The sequence below is a fragment of the Antennarius striatus genome, chromosome 18 (genome assembly GCF_040054535.1).
Source record: "Antennarius striatus isolate MH-2024 chromosome 18, ASM4005453v1, whole genome shotgun sequence".
Taxonomy (NCBI): Eukaryota; Metazoa; Chordata; class Actinopteri; order Lophiiformes; family Antennariidae; genus Antennarius; species Antennarius striatus.
Window position 1 is genome coordinate 5670243 of NC_090793.1, and position 18876 is coordinate 5689118.

The 18876-nt window shown below is 40.9% G+C and overlaps 1 protein-coding gene across 3 annotated transcripts in view; it reads left to right on the forward strand.

The window, feature by feature from the left end:
* Positions 1-18876, forward strand: part of LOC137611864 (A-type potassium channel modulatory protein DPP6-like) — a 117192-nt gene that overhangs the window by 45957 nt on the left and 52359 nt on the right. Inside the window, exon 1 of one of the 3 annotated variants that reach the window (XM_068340000.1) lies at positions 18481-18653. The exons of the other annotated variants lie outside the window; for them this stretch is intronic. Within the exon in view, the coding sequence (XP_068196101.1) occupies positions 18597-18653 (57 nt within the window). The 5' untranslated portion in view covers positions 18481-18596. Of the gene's footprint in view, positions 1-18480; positions 18654-18876 lie in introns of those variants that run through there. 3 annotated transcript variants of the gene reach the window in all.

Consider the following 18876-nt stretch of genomic DNA (forward strand, 5'->3'; position numbering starts at 1 on the left):
GTAACCACACCAGCCCAGGACCTCCACATCCAGCAGGTTCAATTGGTTGAAACAAGCTGAAACAATTGGTTTGCATAACCAAACAATTTCTGCACAAACTGTCAGAAACAGTCTCAGGGAAGCTCAACTGCATGCTCGTCGTCCTCATCGGGGTCTTAACCTGACTCCAGATCGTCGCCGCAACAGACTTGAGTGGGAAAATGCTCACATTCGATGGCGTCTGCCACGTTGGAGAGGTGTTCTCTTCACGGATGAATCTCGGTTTACATTATTCAGGGCAGATGGCAGACAGCGTGTGTGGCGTCGTGTGGGTGAGCACTTTGCTGATGTCAATGTTATGGATCGAGTGGCCCATGGTGGTGGTGGGGTAATGGTATGGGCAGGCATCTGTTATGGACGAAGAACACAGGTGCATTTTATTGATGGCATTTTGAATGTACAGAGATACCGTGATGAGATCCTGAGGCCCATTGCTGTGCCATAATCCATGAACATCACCTCATGTTTCAGCAAGATAATGCACTGCCCCATGTTGCAAGGATCCGTACACAATTCTTGGAAGCTGAAAATGTCCCAGTTCTTGCATGGCCAGCATACTCACCAGACATGTCACCCATTGAGCATGTTTGGGATGTGCTGGACCGGCGTATACGACAGCGTGTACCAGTTCCCACTAATATCCAGCAACTTCGCACAGCCATTGAAGAGGAGTGGACCAACATTCCACAGGCCACAATTGACAATCTGATAAACTCTATGCGAAGAAGATGTGTTGCACTGCATGAGGCAAATGGTGGTCACACCAGATACTGACTGGTTCTGAGTCCCCAGACCCCCAATAAAGCAAAAAAACCCCCTGCACATTTCAGGGTGGCCTTTTATTGTAGGAAGTATAGGGTACACCTATGCACTAATCATGATGCCAGATCAGCATCTTGATGTGGCATACCTGTGAGGTGGGATGGAAGCTAGACTAAGGGCAGAAGTAGCCTGACCCTTAAATCAGCGTCATATTAACTTTATGTTTCTTGTAATTCTCTCTGAGGTTTAGCTCTTTGGTTCTGAGACACACTTGTGATTCTGTAGCAGCTAACCTCTTCACTATGTTTACTTTGCAATAAACCTTGTATGTCCATCACTTGGCACTGTGCCATCGCTCCAGTGGCTTTCAGAGGGTGGTGATGCTGCGACCATTAAACCTGCGGTCGGTATAAGCACATTAACCAGCTTAAAGAAGTAGAAATGTTCCTCGGAGCTGATGGGTAGTAAGGGCAAATTCTTTCACAGTATGTATCCTCCCTTTTTTTTATACATGAACATATTCATCATCTCTACTATAAAATTTAAAACTGTTTATGTTCCAAGTTTCTGGTGCTGTAATATTGTTTTTGTCCAGACAACAGCATTTTTCAAATATTCATGAGAAATATAACCTCAACAGGGAGAGAATACTGTGGCAGTTACATTTAACACTGGGTATGTGCAAAGCCCTGAGGGAAAGATAGCATGTGCACTTATTGTTACCTCACAAGTATTGGCTTCAGAAAGTCTTAGTCTTAGTGTTGTGTGACCTCTCAAGAGTTCATGAAATTGTAGCCTGCATCAGCCTAGCTGCATGAAGAGCACTTCTATCAATTCAGAGAGGTGTTGTTGTGAGTAAATTGCTCCTGGGGAAAAAGTGAAAGAGAGACAGGATAAACAACCCTGGGTAAAAAGCACCATAAAGTGGTCCAGCTCTGCATGTGTTGTGTAATGCTGATCTGTGCTGAATGGCAAGATGCAGCTAATGGCCCAGGTAAGTGGTTCAGTGCTAACTGTTGTGAAGGGGCCCAGTGCTTTGGCTTCATCCTCTTTTTTGCTGTCCTGTAGGATTATGTTGAAAAGAATAGCGTTTCCGTCTGCAGCACCTGAAAACCCTGTGTTCTGTCTGATTCTCCCTCTGGGCTGTGTCGTGACCTCCTCCAGTGTGACGGCAGCAGGGTCGAATTCTTGCTGGTTTATCCTTCTTGACGTAGTCTTCGCTTGACAGAGCAGGGCAGAGTTTCAGTTAGGAAAAGTCCTTGCTGGCAGCCGCACAAGCAGCCACATGGGCTTCGAGTTGATGTGTGGAACTTAGTGCTGAGATGCTGACTAAGGAATTATTCTCACTGAGAGCTGATGTGTCTCTCGTTTATGACCAGGTCATTATTCACATTCTCTCCTGCTTCCACATAGCTCCTCACTTACCCGTTCCTACTGCTGATATTCCAAATACGACCCCTCCGTCACAATGAAAACACGCAAGCTGTCCCGGGTGGAGAGACTATGGAAGGTGAGTGTGTTAAATCTTTTCAGGGACACATGTGACCCGTGTTCAGAAGAAGCTTTTCTTTGTCTTTGGTTGTTCCAATCATGCTTTTAATAATTAAATTATTAAGCACTTGAAAGACATTTTCAAAAAAGTAAATTCAAGCTGTTTACGTGCTTGAGGAAGTGTCATGGCTATTTATTTATTAATGTGGCTTTCAAACTGAAGATATAATGAGCTCTTCAGATAACTGTCCGCATTTTGAGCTCCTGCTGTTGGAATTTGCTTTTTTTTTTTAACACCAGGGTGTCTAGATTTATCAAATGTCACTACAGCGCAGTTTATATAAATTATTATAGTATTCAATAAATCTTCAGTCAATTCAAAATCACAGTTACTAAACCGCTACTTCTGATTAAAAATTACTTACATTAAGGTGATTTTGAGCTGTTTCCTGTATGTCTAGATTCAGTCTTTGCATTCAGAAAGAAATGTTAAAACATTTCTTTCTGTTAAAACATTTCTTTCTGAATGCAAAGACTGAATCTAGACATACAGGAAACAGCTCAAAATCACCTTAATGCATTTTCCCTTTAGGAATTAATTGCGGTTAAGCAAAGGCTGCACGATAATGTGCAGAGTGCTTCCCCAGCACCATCATGCATTATCAGCTTTTTTCGTAACCCCCAATGCCAATAAAGTTTCATCTCAATTGCACAAAATTATATTGTGAAAGACAGAACAATTGAATGAGGTGATGTTATGATGATGTTATTGATATTAGAAATTAACTTCTGCTGAAATGTAACATTTGCTGTAGTTGAAAATATTCTGTATTCTAGTTTCTTTAATGCTGTTTACCACCTGGCAGAATATTTTCTTGTATTCATTTATTAAGACAGTAGGGTGTTCTGGTAGAAATTCAAGAAGCTGATAATGAATTGCGAAAATTCATATGCTAATGCACCAACACACACACACACACACACACACACACACACACACACACACACACACACACACACACACACACACACACACACACACACACACACATATATATTTACACACACGCATGCACATACACACACACATATACGTATGTATGTATTTATGTATGGATGTATGTGTGTGTATACATATACAGTATATTTATATGTTCAGTACAGGCCAAAAGTTTTGATGTAACTTCTCATTCAATTCTTTTTCTTCATTTTCATGACTATTTAGATTGTAGATTCTCTTTGAAGGCATCAAAACTATGAATGAACACATGTACGTATGCACTTAACAAAAAAGGGTGAAATACCTGAAAGCCTGTTTTATTCTAGTTTCTTCAGGTTGCCACCCTCCTATGCCTATTTATGTCTTGGCATTCTCTCGATGAGCTTCAAGAGGTTATCACCTGAAATGGTTTTCACTTCGCAGTCATGCTTATTAGGCTTAATTAGTGGAATTTCTTGCTTTTTCAATGTGGTTGGGACCATCAGTTGTGTTGTGCAGAAGTCAGGTTAATACACAGCCGAAAGCCCTATTGGACAACTATAAAATTCATATTATAGCAAGAATCAATCAGCTAACTAAAGAAAAACAAGTGGTCATTATTACTGTAATAACTGAAAGTCAGTCAGTCCAGAAAATTGTAAAAACTTTCAATGTGTCCCTATGTGGAGTCGCAAAAAGCATCAAGCGCTACAACGAACCTGGCACATTTGAGAACAGATCCAGAAGAGAAAAATTAAGAGTTGCCTCTGCTTCCATGAGAATGGAGTACATAACTCCACATTTGTTCATTCAGAGTTTTAATGCCTTCAGTTACACTCTAAAAAGTAAATTATATTTTATATATATATATATATATTCATTCACCTTCCAACCCGCTTAATCCGCTAACGCAGGTTGCGGAGGAAGGGTGCCTATCCCGGCAGTCTCAGGTTGTGAGGCAGGGGACACTCCGGGCACAACGCCAGTGCACCGCGGAGCCACATAGAAACAAACAATCATTCACACACACACTCACTCCTATGGTCAATTTGGAACGGCCAATCAACCTGAAGCGCATGCTGTTGGAGGTGGGAGGAAGCTGGAGAACCCGGAGAGAACCCATGCAGACATGGGGAGAGCATGCGAACTCTGCACAGGGCGGGACTCGAACCCGGGTCCGCCGTGTTTTGAGGCGCCAGCGCTACCCACTGCACCACCGTGCCGCCATATATATATATATATATATATATATATATATATATATATATATATATATATATATATGAAGAGTTTCAGCTAAAATGAAAGGAAAGGTGTACAAAACTGTGGTGAGACCAGCGATGTTGTTTGGTCTAGAGACAGTGTCACTGAGGAAAAGACAGGAAACAGAGCTAGAGGTAGCAGAGATGAAGATGCTGAGGTTCTCTCTGGGAGTGACCAGGAAGGATAGGATCAGGAATGAGTACATCAGAGGGACAGCACATGTTAGAGGTCTTGGAGATAAAGTCAGAGAGGCCAGACTGAGATGGTTTGGACATGTCCAGAGGAGAGATAGTGAATATATTGGTAGAAGGATGCTGAGTTTTCAACTGCCAGGCAGGAGGCCTAGAGGAAGACCAAAGAGGAGGTTTATGGATATAATGAGGGAAGACATGAAGGTAGTCGGTGTGAGAGAAGAGGATTCAAAGGACAGGGCTAGATGGAGGAAATTGATTCGCTGTGGCGACCCCTGAAGGGAAAAGCCGAAAGGAAAAGAAGAAGAAGATATATATATATATATATATATATATATATATATATATATATATATATATATATATATATATATATATATATATATATATATATACACATATATATATATATATACATATATATATATATATTTGAATAAGCTCACTTGAAAACGTCACGCTGTCACGCTTCCAGCTTCTAGTCATTAATTTCAGGAGGTGCAGACCCCAACCTAGACCAGTTCTGATAGTAATGGAGAAGGTGGATGTTGTGCAGACCTAAAAATATCTCGGGCTGTGGCTGGACAACAAGCTGGACTGGACCAGCAACACGAGGCAGCTGTACAAGAAAGCCCAGAGCACGATGTACTTTTTGAGGAGGCTGAGGGCATTCAACATTTGCAGGAAGCTCCTGTGTGGATATTCTGTCAGTCTGTGGTCACCAGCGTCCTGTCGTACGCTGTAGTGTGTTAGGGAGGGAGCGTGACTAAGGCGGATCTCTCCAGGCTGGAGAAGCTGATCAGGTGGGCCAGCTCAGTGGTCCGGATCAAGCTGGACCCTCTGGCAACAGTAGCAGAGAAGAGAACTTTGGACAAACTGCTGGACATCATGGACAATGTCAGCCACCCTCTTCACACCGTAGCAAACAGCCAGAGAAGCCTGAGAAGCCTGACCAGCCAGAAGCTGTGCCTCCCAACATGCAGGACCAACAGACTTAAGAACTCCTTTATCCCCTGAGCCATTTAACTGCTCAACTCCTCTCTGGGGGAGATGAAGAAGAAAAGAGTCCACACGAGAGCTGAGGGATGACACACATAATACACTAAAAACAATGCAAACACTATACACACTTCACTCTACCCATGCCTATCTAGGCTTGTTTATTTATGCCTTATTATTCCTATGCCTATTTATGTCGCTCTATTTGTATATTCTGGGTGGGTTGTTTATTATTCTTTCGATTTGGTGATGGTATTACTTTCTATGTGCTGGTGCTACTTTCTGTGTGCTTTTTCTGTTTTTTTGTACCCACTGTGCTGTGTGTAGTGTGACGGAGAAGTTAATTTCCCTGACGGAACCTACTTAAGGGATAAATAAAGTTCCTCAAACATAGCGGTTTATATTCTTTGATTGTGACGGACCTCACGTTGTGGTGTGAAGAACTCTGATGATTTATTCACCAGGACCGAACTCACGAAGCTGGCATCTACTCGGATGGCCAGATCGTAACGCTGAAACGGCCAAGTCTGATATTATTGTTTTACTGGGAATTTCCACGGGTTCTCTATCAACATCCTCAAAGAAAATACTGCATCTGTAGTACTCTTTTTGGCAAGAAACCAGACTCTCAAATGCTCACTTCTGCCCTTAGTCTAGCTTCAACTACTCTTTCCCATAACTTCATTGTATGGCTCATCAGTGTTATTCCTCTGTAGTTGCCACAACTCTGCACATCTCCCTTGTTCTTAAAAATGGGAACCAGCACACTTCTCCTCCATTCCTCAGGAATCTTCTCACTATCTAAGATCCTGTTGAACAATCCAGTCGGAAATTCTATTGCCACCTCTCCTAGACACTTCCACACCTCCACAGGTATATCATCAGGACCGAGTGCCTTTCCAGTCTTCATCCTCTTCGATGCCCTCCTCACTTCAATCTGACTAATCTTTGCTACTTCCTGGTCCACAACAGCCACCTCTTCTAGTCTTCTTTCTGTCTCATTTTCCTCGTTCATCAACTCTTCAAAGTACTCTTTCTATCTTCCCATCACACTACTGGCACCTGTCAATAGACTTCCATCCCTATCCTTAATCACCCTAACCTGCTGTACGCCGTTTCCATCTGTCTCTCTCTATCTTGCCAACCTGTATAGATCAGTCTCTCCGTCTTACTGTCCAACCTAGCATACAAGTCATCATAAGCCCCTTGTTTGGACTTTGCTACCTCTACTTTCACCTTACGCTGCATCTCCTTGCACTCCTGCCTACTCTCCTCAGTCCACTCAGTGTCCCACTTCTTCTTTGCTAACCTTTCTAATATAAACTCCTGTCTGGCCTCATTCGACCACCAAGTCTCCTTATCTACTTTCCTTCCAGATGTCTCCCTGATCACATTAGCTGTAGATGTCCAGTCATCTGGAAGCGCTTCCTGACCACCCAGAGCCTGTCTTAACTCCTTCCTAAAAGTCCTGCAACACTCTTCCTTTTTCAGCTTCCACCATTTTGTCCTCTGCTGTCTTTGCCCTCTTCATCTTCTTCACCACCAGAGTCATCCTGCACACCACCATCTTATGCTGAGTGGCTACACTCTTGCCTACCACTACTTTACAGTCACTGATCTCCTTCATATTACACCATCTACCCAAGATGTAGTCTACCTGTGTGTTCCTACCTCCACTCTTATAGGTCACCCTATGTTCCTGCCTCTTCTGGAAGAAGGTATTCACTATAGCTGTTTCCATCCATTTTGCAAAGTCAACTACCATCTGTCCTTCTGCATTCCTCTCCTGGATACCCAACCTGCCCATCACCTCTGTTTCCTGCACCAAAATGTCCTTTGTAGTCTGCACCAATGACAACTCTATCACTTCTCGGTATGCTCTGCATCACTTCATCAAAGTCCATCCAGAATTTCTCCTTCTCCTCCAGCTCACATCCTACCTGTGGAGCATACCCACTAACAACATTGAACGTCACACCTTCGATGGCTAGCTTCAGACTCATCACTCTATCTGACACTCTTTTTACCTCCACGACATTCCTAACAAACTCCTCCTCCAAGATAACTCATACTCCATTTCTCTTCCTATCTACACCATGATAGAACAACTTGAACCCTGCTCCTAAACTTCTGACCTTGCTACCTTTCCACCTGGTCTCTTGGACATACAGTATGTCTACCTTCCTCCTCTGCATCATGTCAACCAATTCTCTACCTTTTCCTGTTATAGTTCCAACATTCAACGTCCCTGCTCTCAGTCCTATACTCTTGGCGTTCCTCTTCTCTTTCTTCCTACGAATGCACTTTCCTCCTCTCCTTCTTTGACCAACTGTAGTTCAATTTCCAATGGCACACTGTAGGTCAACAGCACCGATGGTGGTATGGAAATCATAGATTTGATTCGCATGTTTGATTTGGCAAAAGTTTTACGTAGGATGCCCTTCCTGACACAGCCCTCAGTATTTATCCTAGATAGTTAACTTTGTACATATTTAAAGTTTCCCATTGTCTGTGTAGGTTCTCAGTTATCCAGGTCATGGCTATTCACAGCTGTTTAAATCAATTCACTGAACTTTAACAAAATGTTCCTTGAAGACGTTTTGCCTCTCATCCAAGAGGATTCCTCAGTTCTCGTGGTGGTTGGTCTTGTACCACCTATTTACCCCCGTGGGGTGTGTTCAGTGCTATTCATATTCCAATGACAATAGTTGAAACCCGTCTGTCTTCTTGATGGCGGTGCCTTTGGCACCCCCTGGGACACCCATCCAACTACCGGCCGATAATCTGTCTCTGTGCAACGTGGAAGCTCCTGTCAGGCATCCTGTCAGCAGAACTCAAACTCTTCATCTCCAAGCCGATTACCCAAGTTCACATCGGGCAGCAAGTATCAAAGGGATGCACTATCACCACTGCTGTTCTGCATAGACCTGAACCCCCTCAGTCAGATCATCACAAAGAGTGGCTATGAATACTCATTCTGTATGAGTGAGAAATCAACTCACATATCCACACCACCAGGATTTACAGCGACGACATAGGGATTAATCCGAATGACATCCCGACAAATGTGGCCGGATGGTATCGAAGAGACAAGATAACAGAACTACAGAGATTGATCTACCAGAGGGCAGGATAGGAGATACCCAGGACAGCTACAAATACCTTGGAATCCCACAAGCTAATATCAGTAATGAGGAGGTCGCAAGGAATTCAAACACAGCCAAATACCTCCAGAGAGTAAGTCAAGTCCTGAGAAGTCAACTGAATAGTAAGAACAATGTCCGAGCCATCAACCTCTATGCACTGCATCAGATATCGTGCTGGGATCATAGGCTGGCCAAAGGAGGACATAGAAACCACAGCTGTCAAGACTACAAGGCTGCTCGCCATGCATCGACGGTTTCACCTGAGGTCAAGAACCCTGAGGCTGTACACTAAGTGGAAAGAGGGAGGCTGAGGACTAGTGAGCATCAGGGCCACTGTCCAGGAGGAAACATTGAAAATCCAAGAGTACATCAGGAAGATGGCCCCGCCAGATGGACTGCTCAGTTAATGCCTCAGACAGCAGAAAGCTGATGAGGGTTTTTTCTAGTTTATTGACATAAATTTCCATCCCCCTCCTTCTGAATCAATAGGTTATGCAGGTCTGAACCAAGATGAGCAACCCTACAATCCCAAATGTGTCACAGGGGCCCAAGATGCTCTAGATTAGCTATTATAAATCATTTACAACGTAATTACATTTAATTCAAGGTCTTTCTAGACCCCTTGGAACTGCAGAGGCAGAGATGTCTTGCTGGATAATGCCGATGTCACACTGGAGAACGTGGAAAAACAGATAGACAGCTCCTGGCTGCATCTTAGCAGCTGATACAAATCTAACTTTGCATCCTGGGGTATTCTCCTTGTTCTTGACACCTGATCGTTTGTTCTGACATGATACAAGTGTGTGTTTCAAAACTACATTCAGATCCCCTGAGAGGCTGAGCTCTGGTGGAGAGAACACTCACAAGCTGTCACAATATTTTCAGGTTTCCTCTGTTTCAGAGATACTACGATGACTCACATTCTAGTTTTACTAGTACTAAAACGACTACGACTGCTGTTAAGAATCAGATATCTGTGTGATTTAGGCCTGTGGGATATTGGCCAAATATCATCGCAGTATTTCTAGTATTCTGTAGAGGCTGATCTTTGTTTTGTTACCTGGTGCTCTTTATTCACTTTTCCAGTCACACAGCATAGTTTGCAAAATGAAGCTCGTACTGCATCTTTATTTGCGCTTTTTGTTGCGATTCTCACCTCTATGCATGTGTGGGTGTTTGTTTGCTTCTTCTTTTAATTACAGGTAGTTATTTGTAGGAATCCTTTGAGACACGGAGTAGCATGATGATGAAAACCTTTTCAAAGCAGTAGTGAAGTTGTAATGTTGTAATGATAAAGCACATCTCATTCAAATGCCTCTTAATTTGGTTTTAATCACTCCCCTCTGTATCTCTACCACTTCATTCTCAAGACATATTGAACAACAACAATAATATTAATTATCATATCCTGTTTGTGACTCATCAGTTTTTTATCCTTCTGAAACACTTCTTTTTTGCCTCTGATCTTTATTTACTGACTGTTAACATGCTATACAGTGAATACAGTGCGCCCTTGTTCCTCGTGGGTAATGCGTTCCAGGAACCACACGCGATTAAGGAATTCCGCGATAGAACGACAAACTATTCATCTTATTATTTACGGTAATTTATTTTTTTCATTTATTTATTTATTTATTTATTTTTTGTCAGGGGGCCCTGCGATGTTTGGAGTATATTTACGGTAATTTAAACATTTATGAACCCACCTTATACTTATATTAAACCACCTTCTATTTTTATTACCTTTTCCCACACTCTTATCAACTGTTAAAGTGCTTTTGTGTCTCATGTACTATAAGTCCGAGACTCACGGAACATGCCGTCAGCCAATAGAATTGCGCGTATGGTATGACATGACTGCCTACCAAAATCTGCAATGTCCCAAGCGTTGATGCGCAAATGCGCGAGGGCTCACTGTACTGTATACTGCACATGGCCTCTGCTAATTCATTATTATCGCCTTTGTGGCTGTGCTTTAGCTCCAACTAATTTCATTACTGCTGGTCAAATTGCGGTTTTATCTTGTGTTATTTCATTTTACTGTTCTCTTGCAAGCCGTTGATGAGCGAACATAAAGTTCATGAGTCTCATAAATCTGCTTTACAGAAACTACACCAACAGATGTGTTGATGCTCTATGAATGCATGCCGACCAACCCTGCTAACCTCTTTTAATAAATATTTCAGCCACCCATAAACATTTCATGATGAGCAACTGTTTCCTTTTTGACTTTGTTGCTGTTATGCTTTATTAGTTATGTCCAATCAGCTGCTTAATTTCTCTTTGACAGCAAAATTGCCTTCAGGTGCTTTTTTTTTCAATGCTGTTGTCTTTAAAAGGTGCTTCGATGGAATGAATATATCAGAATCACTGAGATGGTCTATCAGGTTGCTGTAACTTCCCTAGAATTTCTCATAGCAATCGTTGTTCCTGCTTACACGTGCAACAATGACAACAATAACTCACCCCTTAACATCATGAGTGATGATGCTAATATTGACATAGCATGCTGTTTATACATGCATGATTTGGACACTTGAGAAATCTTGATATTAATACTTTCGTATTTTAAATATGAGATGTAAATAACATTTTAAGAGTACTTAACATGATCATTTATACAGTATTCATGTTTTAAATATAACAAATTAGACAGAATATATGATTCAAACTAAACATTTTACATGTTTTAGTGTGTCATTTATAGGGGGGGTATAGACTACACTGTACATAAATGAAAGGTGGTGACAGACTTCCACCTCTTCTTCTAAATATACTGTATATGTATGAAATCCTCAGCAGAAGTCTAGTGGATTCAGACTCAACCTTGCAGGATTACCATGACTTGGATGAATGATAACCTACACCACCACAGTTCTTAATCTTCACTATATTCATATTTATCTGGGAGAAAGAGGCTGGTGTCATCATCATATAGAATGAAGAGCATGAAAATGATTGATCTACAGTTCTATGAAACACAACTCTTTAGTTTCAAGAGTAAAGGGTTAGGTATGATTGCTTGATTGCTAATTGCATGGAAGGGACTCATTCAAATTAACAAAGCCTTATAATAAATTCCAATTTGGCCTGAATGCATAATTTTCTATAGGAATCACATCCATTTAAATACTGTAGAGTTTCAATAAAAGTCATGTTAGGCATCAGAATTTTTTTTGCTTAGCTTCAATAGACTGGAATAGACTGTTTGGGTTTTGTCTGTTTTGAGTCCTGAATTTAAATTAACTTTAGTCCTAGAAGACTTGAAGTGATAATATAGATTACTTGGGTTGAGGTTTGGCCATTCTCGAAATGGGCTATTGAGATGAGCTGCAGAGGTATAGTACTGTAAGCTTCCATGAATGTTGACCTGTACTGCTGTTTCCCTCATAGTTATTTTCTCCAGCAGTGCAGTGTCCCTTGTGAGAGTCCCATTTTGGCCCCTAAAGGCATCAGACATCATCTGTGTGGTTCTCTGCTTGCTGGGGAAGTTTTGAGCTAGTAGGATATCATTGTTTCGGAACAACAGAAGGGAACATTTCTGGTTTCTGCACATAAATTAACTTTCATGAGTTGCACAACAACAGTAGACACGCTTTCTCTGTAGAAATACTCAGATCAGAAGAAACGACTTTTCATCAACAGATAGGAAGTCAGTGGTGGGCGGATCATTATCTTTTATATCATATTAGATGTACTGTAAATCTAAGATGCTAAAAGGAGAAAAATAACAAAGATATTATAGAGCCACTTTAACAGTTGGAGGCAATAAAAAATAAATATTAATGCAACCACTACACTTTATAAAAAGTATATATCATGTCAGTCTCAAATGGCCTGCAACAAGTTATAAAATGAGAATGTAAAACTTGATACCTTCAGAGGCATAGAGTCATTGAAGTATTTAAACCAACTGTTTCTGTTCTGGCCAACAGAGCAGTTTCTCCTTAGAAAAATGGTTTAATAATTATAAGCACCAAGACGTGAGGTTGAGGGCGGAATATTATATAAGGTTAATAGCAATTTGCGTGTCTGCATCTTTACCCAACCAATTCCAGACAAGACAATTAATTGTGCTCCCCTAAAAGTCCTCTCAAGGTAGAAAACCATTAATGAATCTGATTAAGTTCTAACAAACCTGTTAATTACTCCTCTCTAACATACAGACAGTGAAAAACAGCCTCAACCTGTTGTCTGAAAACCTCCCTGCATTTCAGCGCGCCACAACTTACATCAGCGTTTCTTACAGGCATGGATTCATGACGTTAAAGTACAGTAATGATCCGCACCAAAGCCGCATGATGATTCCAACTTTAACTCGTGATTTTCAACCTCAGTGCAGTGAGCGGGAGTGGAAAAACATCAGTATTTACACTTTTTGGAACAAGTGTGCTGACAAGTGAACAGCTGAAGGAGCGACATGAAGCCAGAGAGTGAAAGGGGAGAGGCGAATGCTGATTGAGGTGGCCAGGCGGGCAGGTAGCGCCACAGCTCAATGGAAAACCTGAAATCAGCAGCCATTGTTAACTCTGTGAGGTCGTGTTTTTTTCCACTATTAGTATGAGAGTTTGTTATGATGAGATCTTCATGGCATTTTTCTGAGAGGGAGGTTAAAATTCAATTAACAAATTTAAAACATTCTTTACCACTCTGGGATAGAGGCCTTTACATCTTCTGAACTCTTGGAGATGTTTTCAAATTGTTTATAAAGGTTTTCAAAAAAAGATGCAATTACATCTCATATCCAAATTTATGTCTCCTATGGATCAAAATACTTGCCCAGATCTGGTGTTCTAAAATATTTAAAGGTATGGGCTAACAAAAAATGGTAATACAGATTTACAGCTAAATTGTTGATAAAATTGTGAAAATTTTGTTTGGTGTCAAATTTGACAGCTCTTCAAAAGTTACTGATCTACACTCTGAAGAAAACCTCCAATAGTGAATTATTGTTTCTGTTATTAACTGTGAAATTCAAATGACGTCAGTATGTTTCTTCATTCTAGGATCAGGTTAACCAAGGAGTCATATTATGGGTGTCAGACTATCATGGAAATATAATACATGGAAATATAATATTCCTGTTCCACCTTTGTAACTACAGGCATACATGTGTTTATATTCATACCTACATTATATAATCTAAAAACGAAGTTGCTTTGCTGAAGGTTTACAATGATGCTGTTTAGCTGATTGATAGAATTTTCTTGGCACCACATTGCCTTAATTATGTGTTTTTCCTGGATTATTTGGCAACACTCACTGTCAGACAGTTCAATTAAATGCTACAGCAAGCACACGGTAAGTAGCTGCTTTGTCAGAAATACAAGAAAATGCATTATGGCACAATCAAATAAAGTGGTGTGAGTTTTATTAGACAAATCAGCCAATAGCGATACAGTAAAAACTATTGGCTGATTCAATGCAAGAGGTGTGCATCCTGTCACCTGCATCATGCTGTGATCACTGCTTTAAAAAATAAAATAAAATAAAAAATTCAAAAGTAAAAAATTATCCAATTGTCCACTAAAAAAAATACCATAAACTGATTTGTTTCATAGAGGAGGATTAGATTAACATTTCTACTCATCACTTTGATAAATATCTTATGTTTCCTGTGATGGCTTTACAATAAAATGTTTGTCCATACGGACGCTTTTAATGTGATTTGTCAATGCTAGACTGTGTCTTTGTACATTAGCAATAACTAAATATGGCAGCTATATATTTGTTCGGAGAATGAGCTGTGAACACCGAGACTGTTAAATAAAAATAACTAATTTTAACTGCAGGATTATAGTTTTATACTTTTTGTATGTTGGCCCTGTGCACTGGCACTGACAACACATCTAAAGGGTACCCCGTTTCTCACCCGTAGTCAGCTGGGATAGGCCTCAGTGTAACCTGTGACACACAAAGCAGAAAAGCAGCTGTTGAAGATGAATGGATGGATGAATGGAAGTAATTGGCATCACTGATCTGCCGTGAGATGTTTCCTGCCCAATTGTAAAGTATACATGAATGGGAAAATGTTGGATTTTAAACTGTTGACAGCACACAATTACAAAAAACAGTAGAAATTAAATCTAAAAGCATGGTTCACTGATTAATAATGTATGAAACAGAAACAACCCCATTTGAAACAACAGGCATACTCAATGTGAAAAGCAATTATGTTGCATTGCATTTGATGTTTTTGATGGTTTACTGCAACCTTCCCAGCCTGTAGTGGGCTGGGATACACTCCAGAGTAAACCTGTAACTTGGATCAGGACAATCAGCATAAGATGAGACAGTTAATTGAATGGATGGATGAGTGAATGAGTGTCGCTCCTTTGTAGCAATATTGTGCTGATATCTGTGTTAGAAATACATTAAGACTCAAAACAAGCAGATGTTGGTGTGTCGCCTGGTAGCTGTTGATATTCTTCTGAAATAGAGCAGCTCATAATGATTAGTTATCAAACAACTCCACTCCAGCCCTCGTCAGGCATCCTCTCCTTATTTTTGTTTCTTTTTGGACTTAACAGACAGGACTAAGGGCCTTAACTGGAGGAAGAGTATTAGTGTGAGTGATCTACACTTTTTGTATAGAACATAAAGTGTTCGTCAACATTTATTGACTTTTTCTACCAAGGACAAAAGAAATGGAAAAGAAATTTGCTAAAGTTTAATTATTTTTGAGAGACAACCAGTGGTCACCAGGGGGAGCTATCAATCAGTCCAAGACTTTTAACATAATGACACTTAAATTAATTATGGAGAAAAGAGAAAGGAAATACTTTGACTGCTAAGTGGAGAAAGAGAATACAAATCACCATAATGTCAAGTGACCGATAGAAATGCATTGTGAAACACTCACGGCTGAGTTTTCTTTTGCTTATTTCTTCTGTGTGTAAGAGGAGCTGTCCAGGGAGGAGGTGCTGACATGAATCTTGGCAGTGATCTGGTAGAGCAGCTCACACAGGCCATGTGTGGAGCTGCACAGTGCCAGCAGTGCCAAATGCTGTGCTTGGTGCAGCATACGGACAACGGACAAGAGTTAGCTCAACCTGCCATATTCTGCATTTCATACAAAATTCTAAAATGTTATCACCTTACCCAACTTCTGAACTTTTTTAAATTTGCTGATATTTTTATGACTTTTATTATTGTTTAATTTTCTTTCCCTTGTATCCTGATCTCATAATGCTTAAAAGCAAGAAATGATGACCGATCATTGGTGCTTTTAAGTATTATTATTATTTTACATGTATTATTATTGATTCTCCTTCATCACCGAGGTTGTGCTTGATGTCTGTCTGCTTGTTGTTTTTTTATTTGTTTGTCTGTTGGCAGAATCACAGTGGTAAAAAACTACTTAACAGGTTTTCATGAAATTAAAGCTCGTTGGAGGGTTGAGTAAATGAGCGTGTTCTAATAAGTGGACAGTCCTTTCTTTAACATATTATCTACTCAAAGGATTTGAGCAAAGAGGAAAAACAGGTTTTGGACTGGATCCAGGTAAAGGTGATGATTCAGGTTGGAACTTTTACAGCAGAATTATTTTCGGCTATTATATACATACGACTTGATGGTTTGTCATAAAGTTTGGTGGAATATTATGGCACATAAGAAATAATGACATTTTAGACAAAGTCATGGGTCAGTGTTGTTGGTAGTGCACTTTTTTTTTTTTGGATTTTCGATTGGGGTCAGTTTGTTCCTAAATTTGTACACTTCACTACAAGGGTGATATTAAAAAAACTATTCCAAGGGAAAAATAAATTTCAGAAGTCACAGTATAGGTAGGAAGATGTATTATACAATCCCAGATATTCATAATGCGAAATATATAAACCAGAGGATCAGTGTCCTACTCAGAATAAGGATTTGATGGTAACAATAATAGATAATGAGAATGTTTGTTTTTAATGGCATTAATTGTACATTGATTATTTAGTGATGCAAGGCTCACTCAATAAGGCATTGCTGACAAACACAGGATTTGTATATATCAAGAATATTTTAAAGTCTGCTTAAAAGGTGGTAGCATAAAGAGACACCCACCTAATTCTTCAAGGAAACATGCAACAGATTTTGTTCCTGTAATTTCATCAGTAATGCTACACAAACAGATCCCTGAAAATTTTAGATGAATAACCCAGGGGAATAACTTCCCTTAATGGACCTTCTTTATGTCTTTTTTTTTTAATCTGATATTGCTCAATTCCGTTCTCTCCAACAGATGACTGGTTCATAGGGCCAGCAGTTCTGCAGAGACAGTGCATGAAGAGCTGTCTCCCGTGCCGCAGCTGTGTGTGTGTGTGTGTGTGTGTGTGTGTGTGTGTGTGTGTGTGTGTGTGTGTGTGTGTGTGCGCAAATAAGCAGACAAGCTGTGCTAACAAGAGTGTGTGCACAGAGATGTGGCACATGGTGTGAGAGCACAGCGCAAATAATGTTTTGTTGGGAACTGGAACTATTTCTGCTCTGTGTGGGAGGACAGTAGCACTGCTTCTCCAGAGCCAGGCCAGCAGCGACCCTTATTTTCATTGGCAGAAAGCAGAGCAGCACCGACCTGCAATATGGTCGAGTAAATATGGATTTTATGGGTAGAAGCACCATTTCCTAAACTACAGAATGCATTCTTACTTGAGATATGCCTGAAACCCCCCCCCCCCCCCCCCTGAAAGCACCCCAGTGACACCTGAAAGTATGCTGTACTTGCATTGATTCCTGTCTCAATTTCCTGCCCTCAGTGACAGGCTGACAGGCCTCCGGACTATCATTTGCTCCAAGCTCAAACTGAGCTGTGAGAAGTGGAGCCTTGCTACTAAATAGACAGTAGGTCCAGGTGGAAGTACTAAACCTTGAGCTCTCCTTTGGGGTATATTAGTGTTGGGAGGCACCTGGAGCTACTTCATTTAGAGTACCCGTCTTGCATTTTTGGTCAAGCTTTTTTTCTGTTCCTCAGCAGATTATTGTTAAAGTAATGATTTATTTTAATTGTTGGTAATTGTTGGGAAGTTGTAGCACGGACAACTGAGAGCCACCACAACAGCGAAGGAACAGAGGGAGCGATGATCAAAGTACAAAGTTATTTTCAACAGAAATATGTGAATTCAGTCCAATTGGCTGGAGATTTATCGAGTGAACGCCGATGCTGGTGCTTCAAAACGTTCCCAACGAGCCAAACTAACACGATTACAAAACGAAGATATGCGACAGCAAATATTGCACTCTAGATGTTTAGATGTACTCTAAATGAAGAACAGCTGAAAAAAAACTATATTCTGAAATATTACGCAAAATAGAAAATGTGTTCTTGCGCTGTCAGAATGTGTGTTTTTGGATGCTTTTCTCCTGCGTAGGCTATGATATTTGGATATTTCACGTTAAAATTAAAGTCGACTGAATAGCAGCTGAACGCCTCTGACATTCTGGCATTTGCTTCCACTTCTGATGTCACGTCGCTTCCCCCCAGTGTGCGCTCCCTAAGTCTCCATCTCTCCGTCGAGCGGTGCGTGATGACTCCGGTACTCTGATCCTCCCACATCGCAGCGGCCCACACTTTCCTGCACATCGGCGGAGCCGTCGTCTGCGCCCACGGTCGCTTCAATATGCAGCGAATCAGAGGATATCCTTGAGCGTCTCGTACGCCCCTCTCTCCGTCTCTCTCTCCGTATCATTATTCTGCTCCTGACATCAGCGGACGTCGACGCTCCCATCCTCTCTTTATTCCCCGTCATGACTTCTGCTAAGGACGGGAACGGTCCGGTGAAGGCAGCGCAGCAGCAGGATCAGGTAGGACTAAAGACCAGCAGTCACATCCCAGAAACAAACCACATCTAAAGGCGCAGAGAAGTCAATTCATTTCAAGATTTGATTTGATTTCAGTTTAACATTTTTATCACCGTTTCTGCTCAACTTTTTAATACTTGTCTTCTGCTGTGAGGATATGTGTACTAACAACTTCCAAACTTCTTCCTGAATATTTAAAGAGCTCCTATGTGTAACCTGAGCCCAT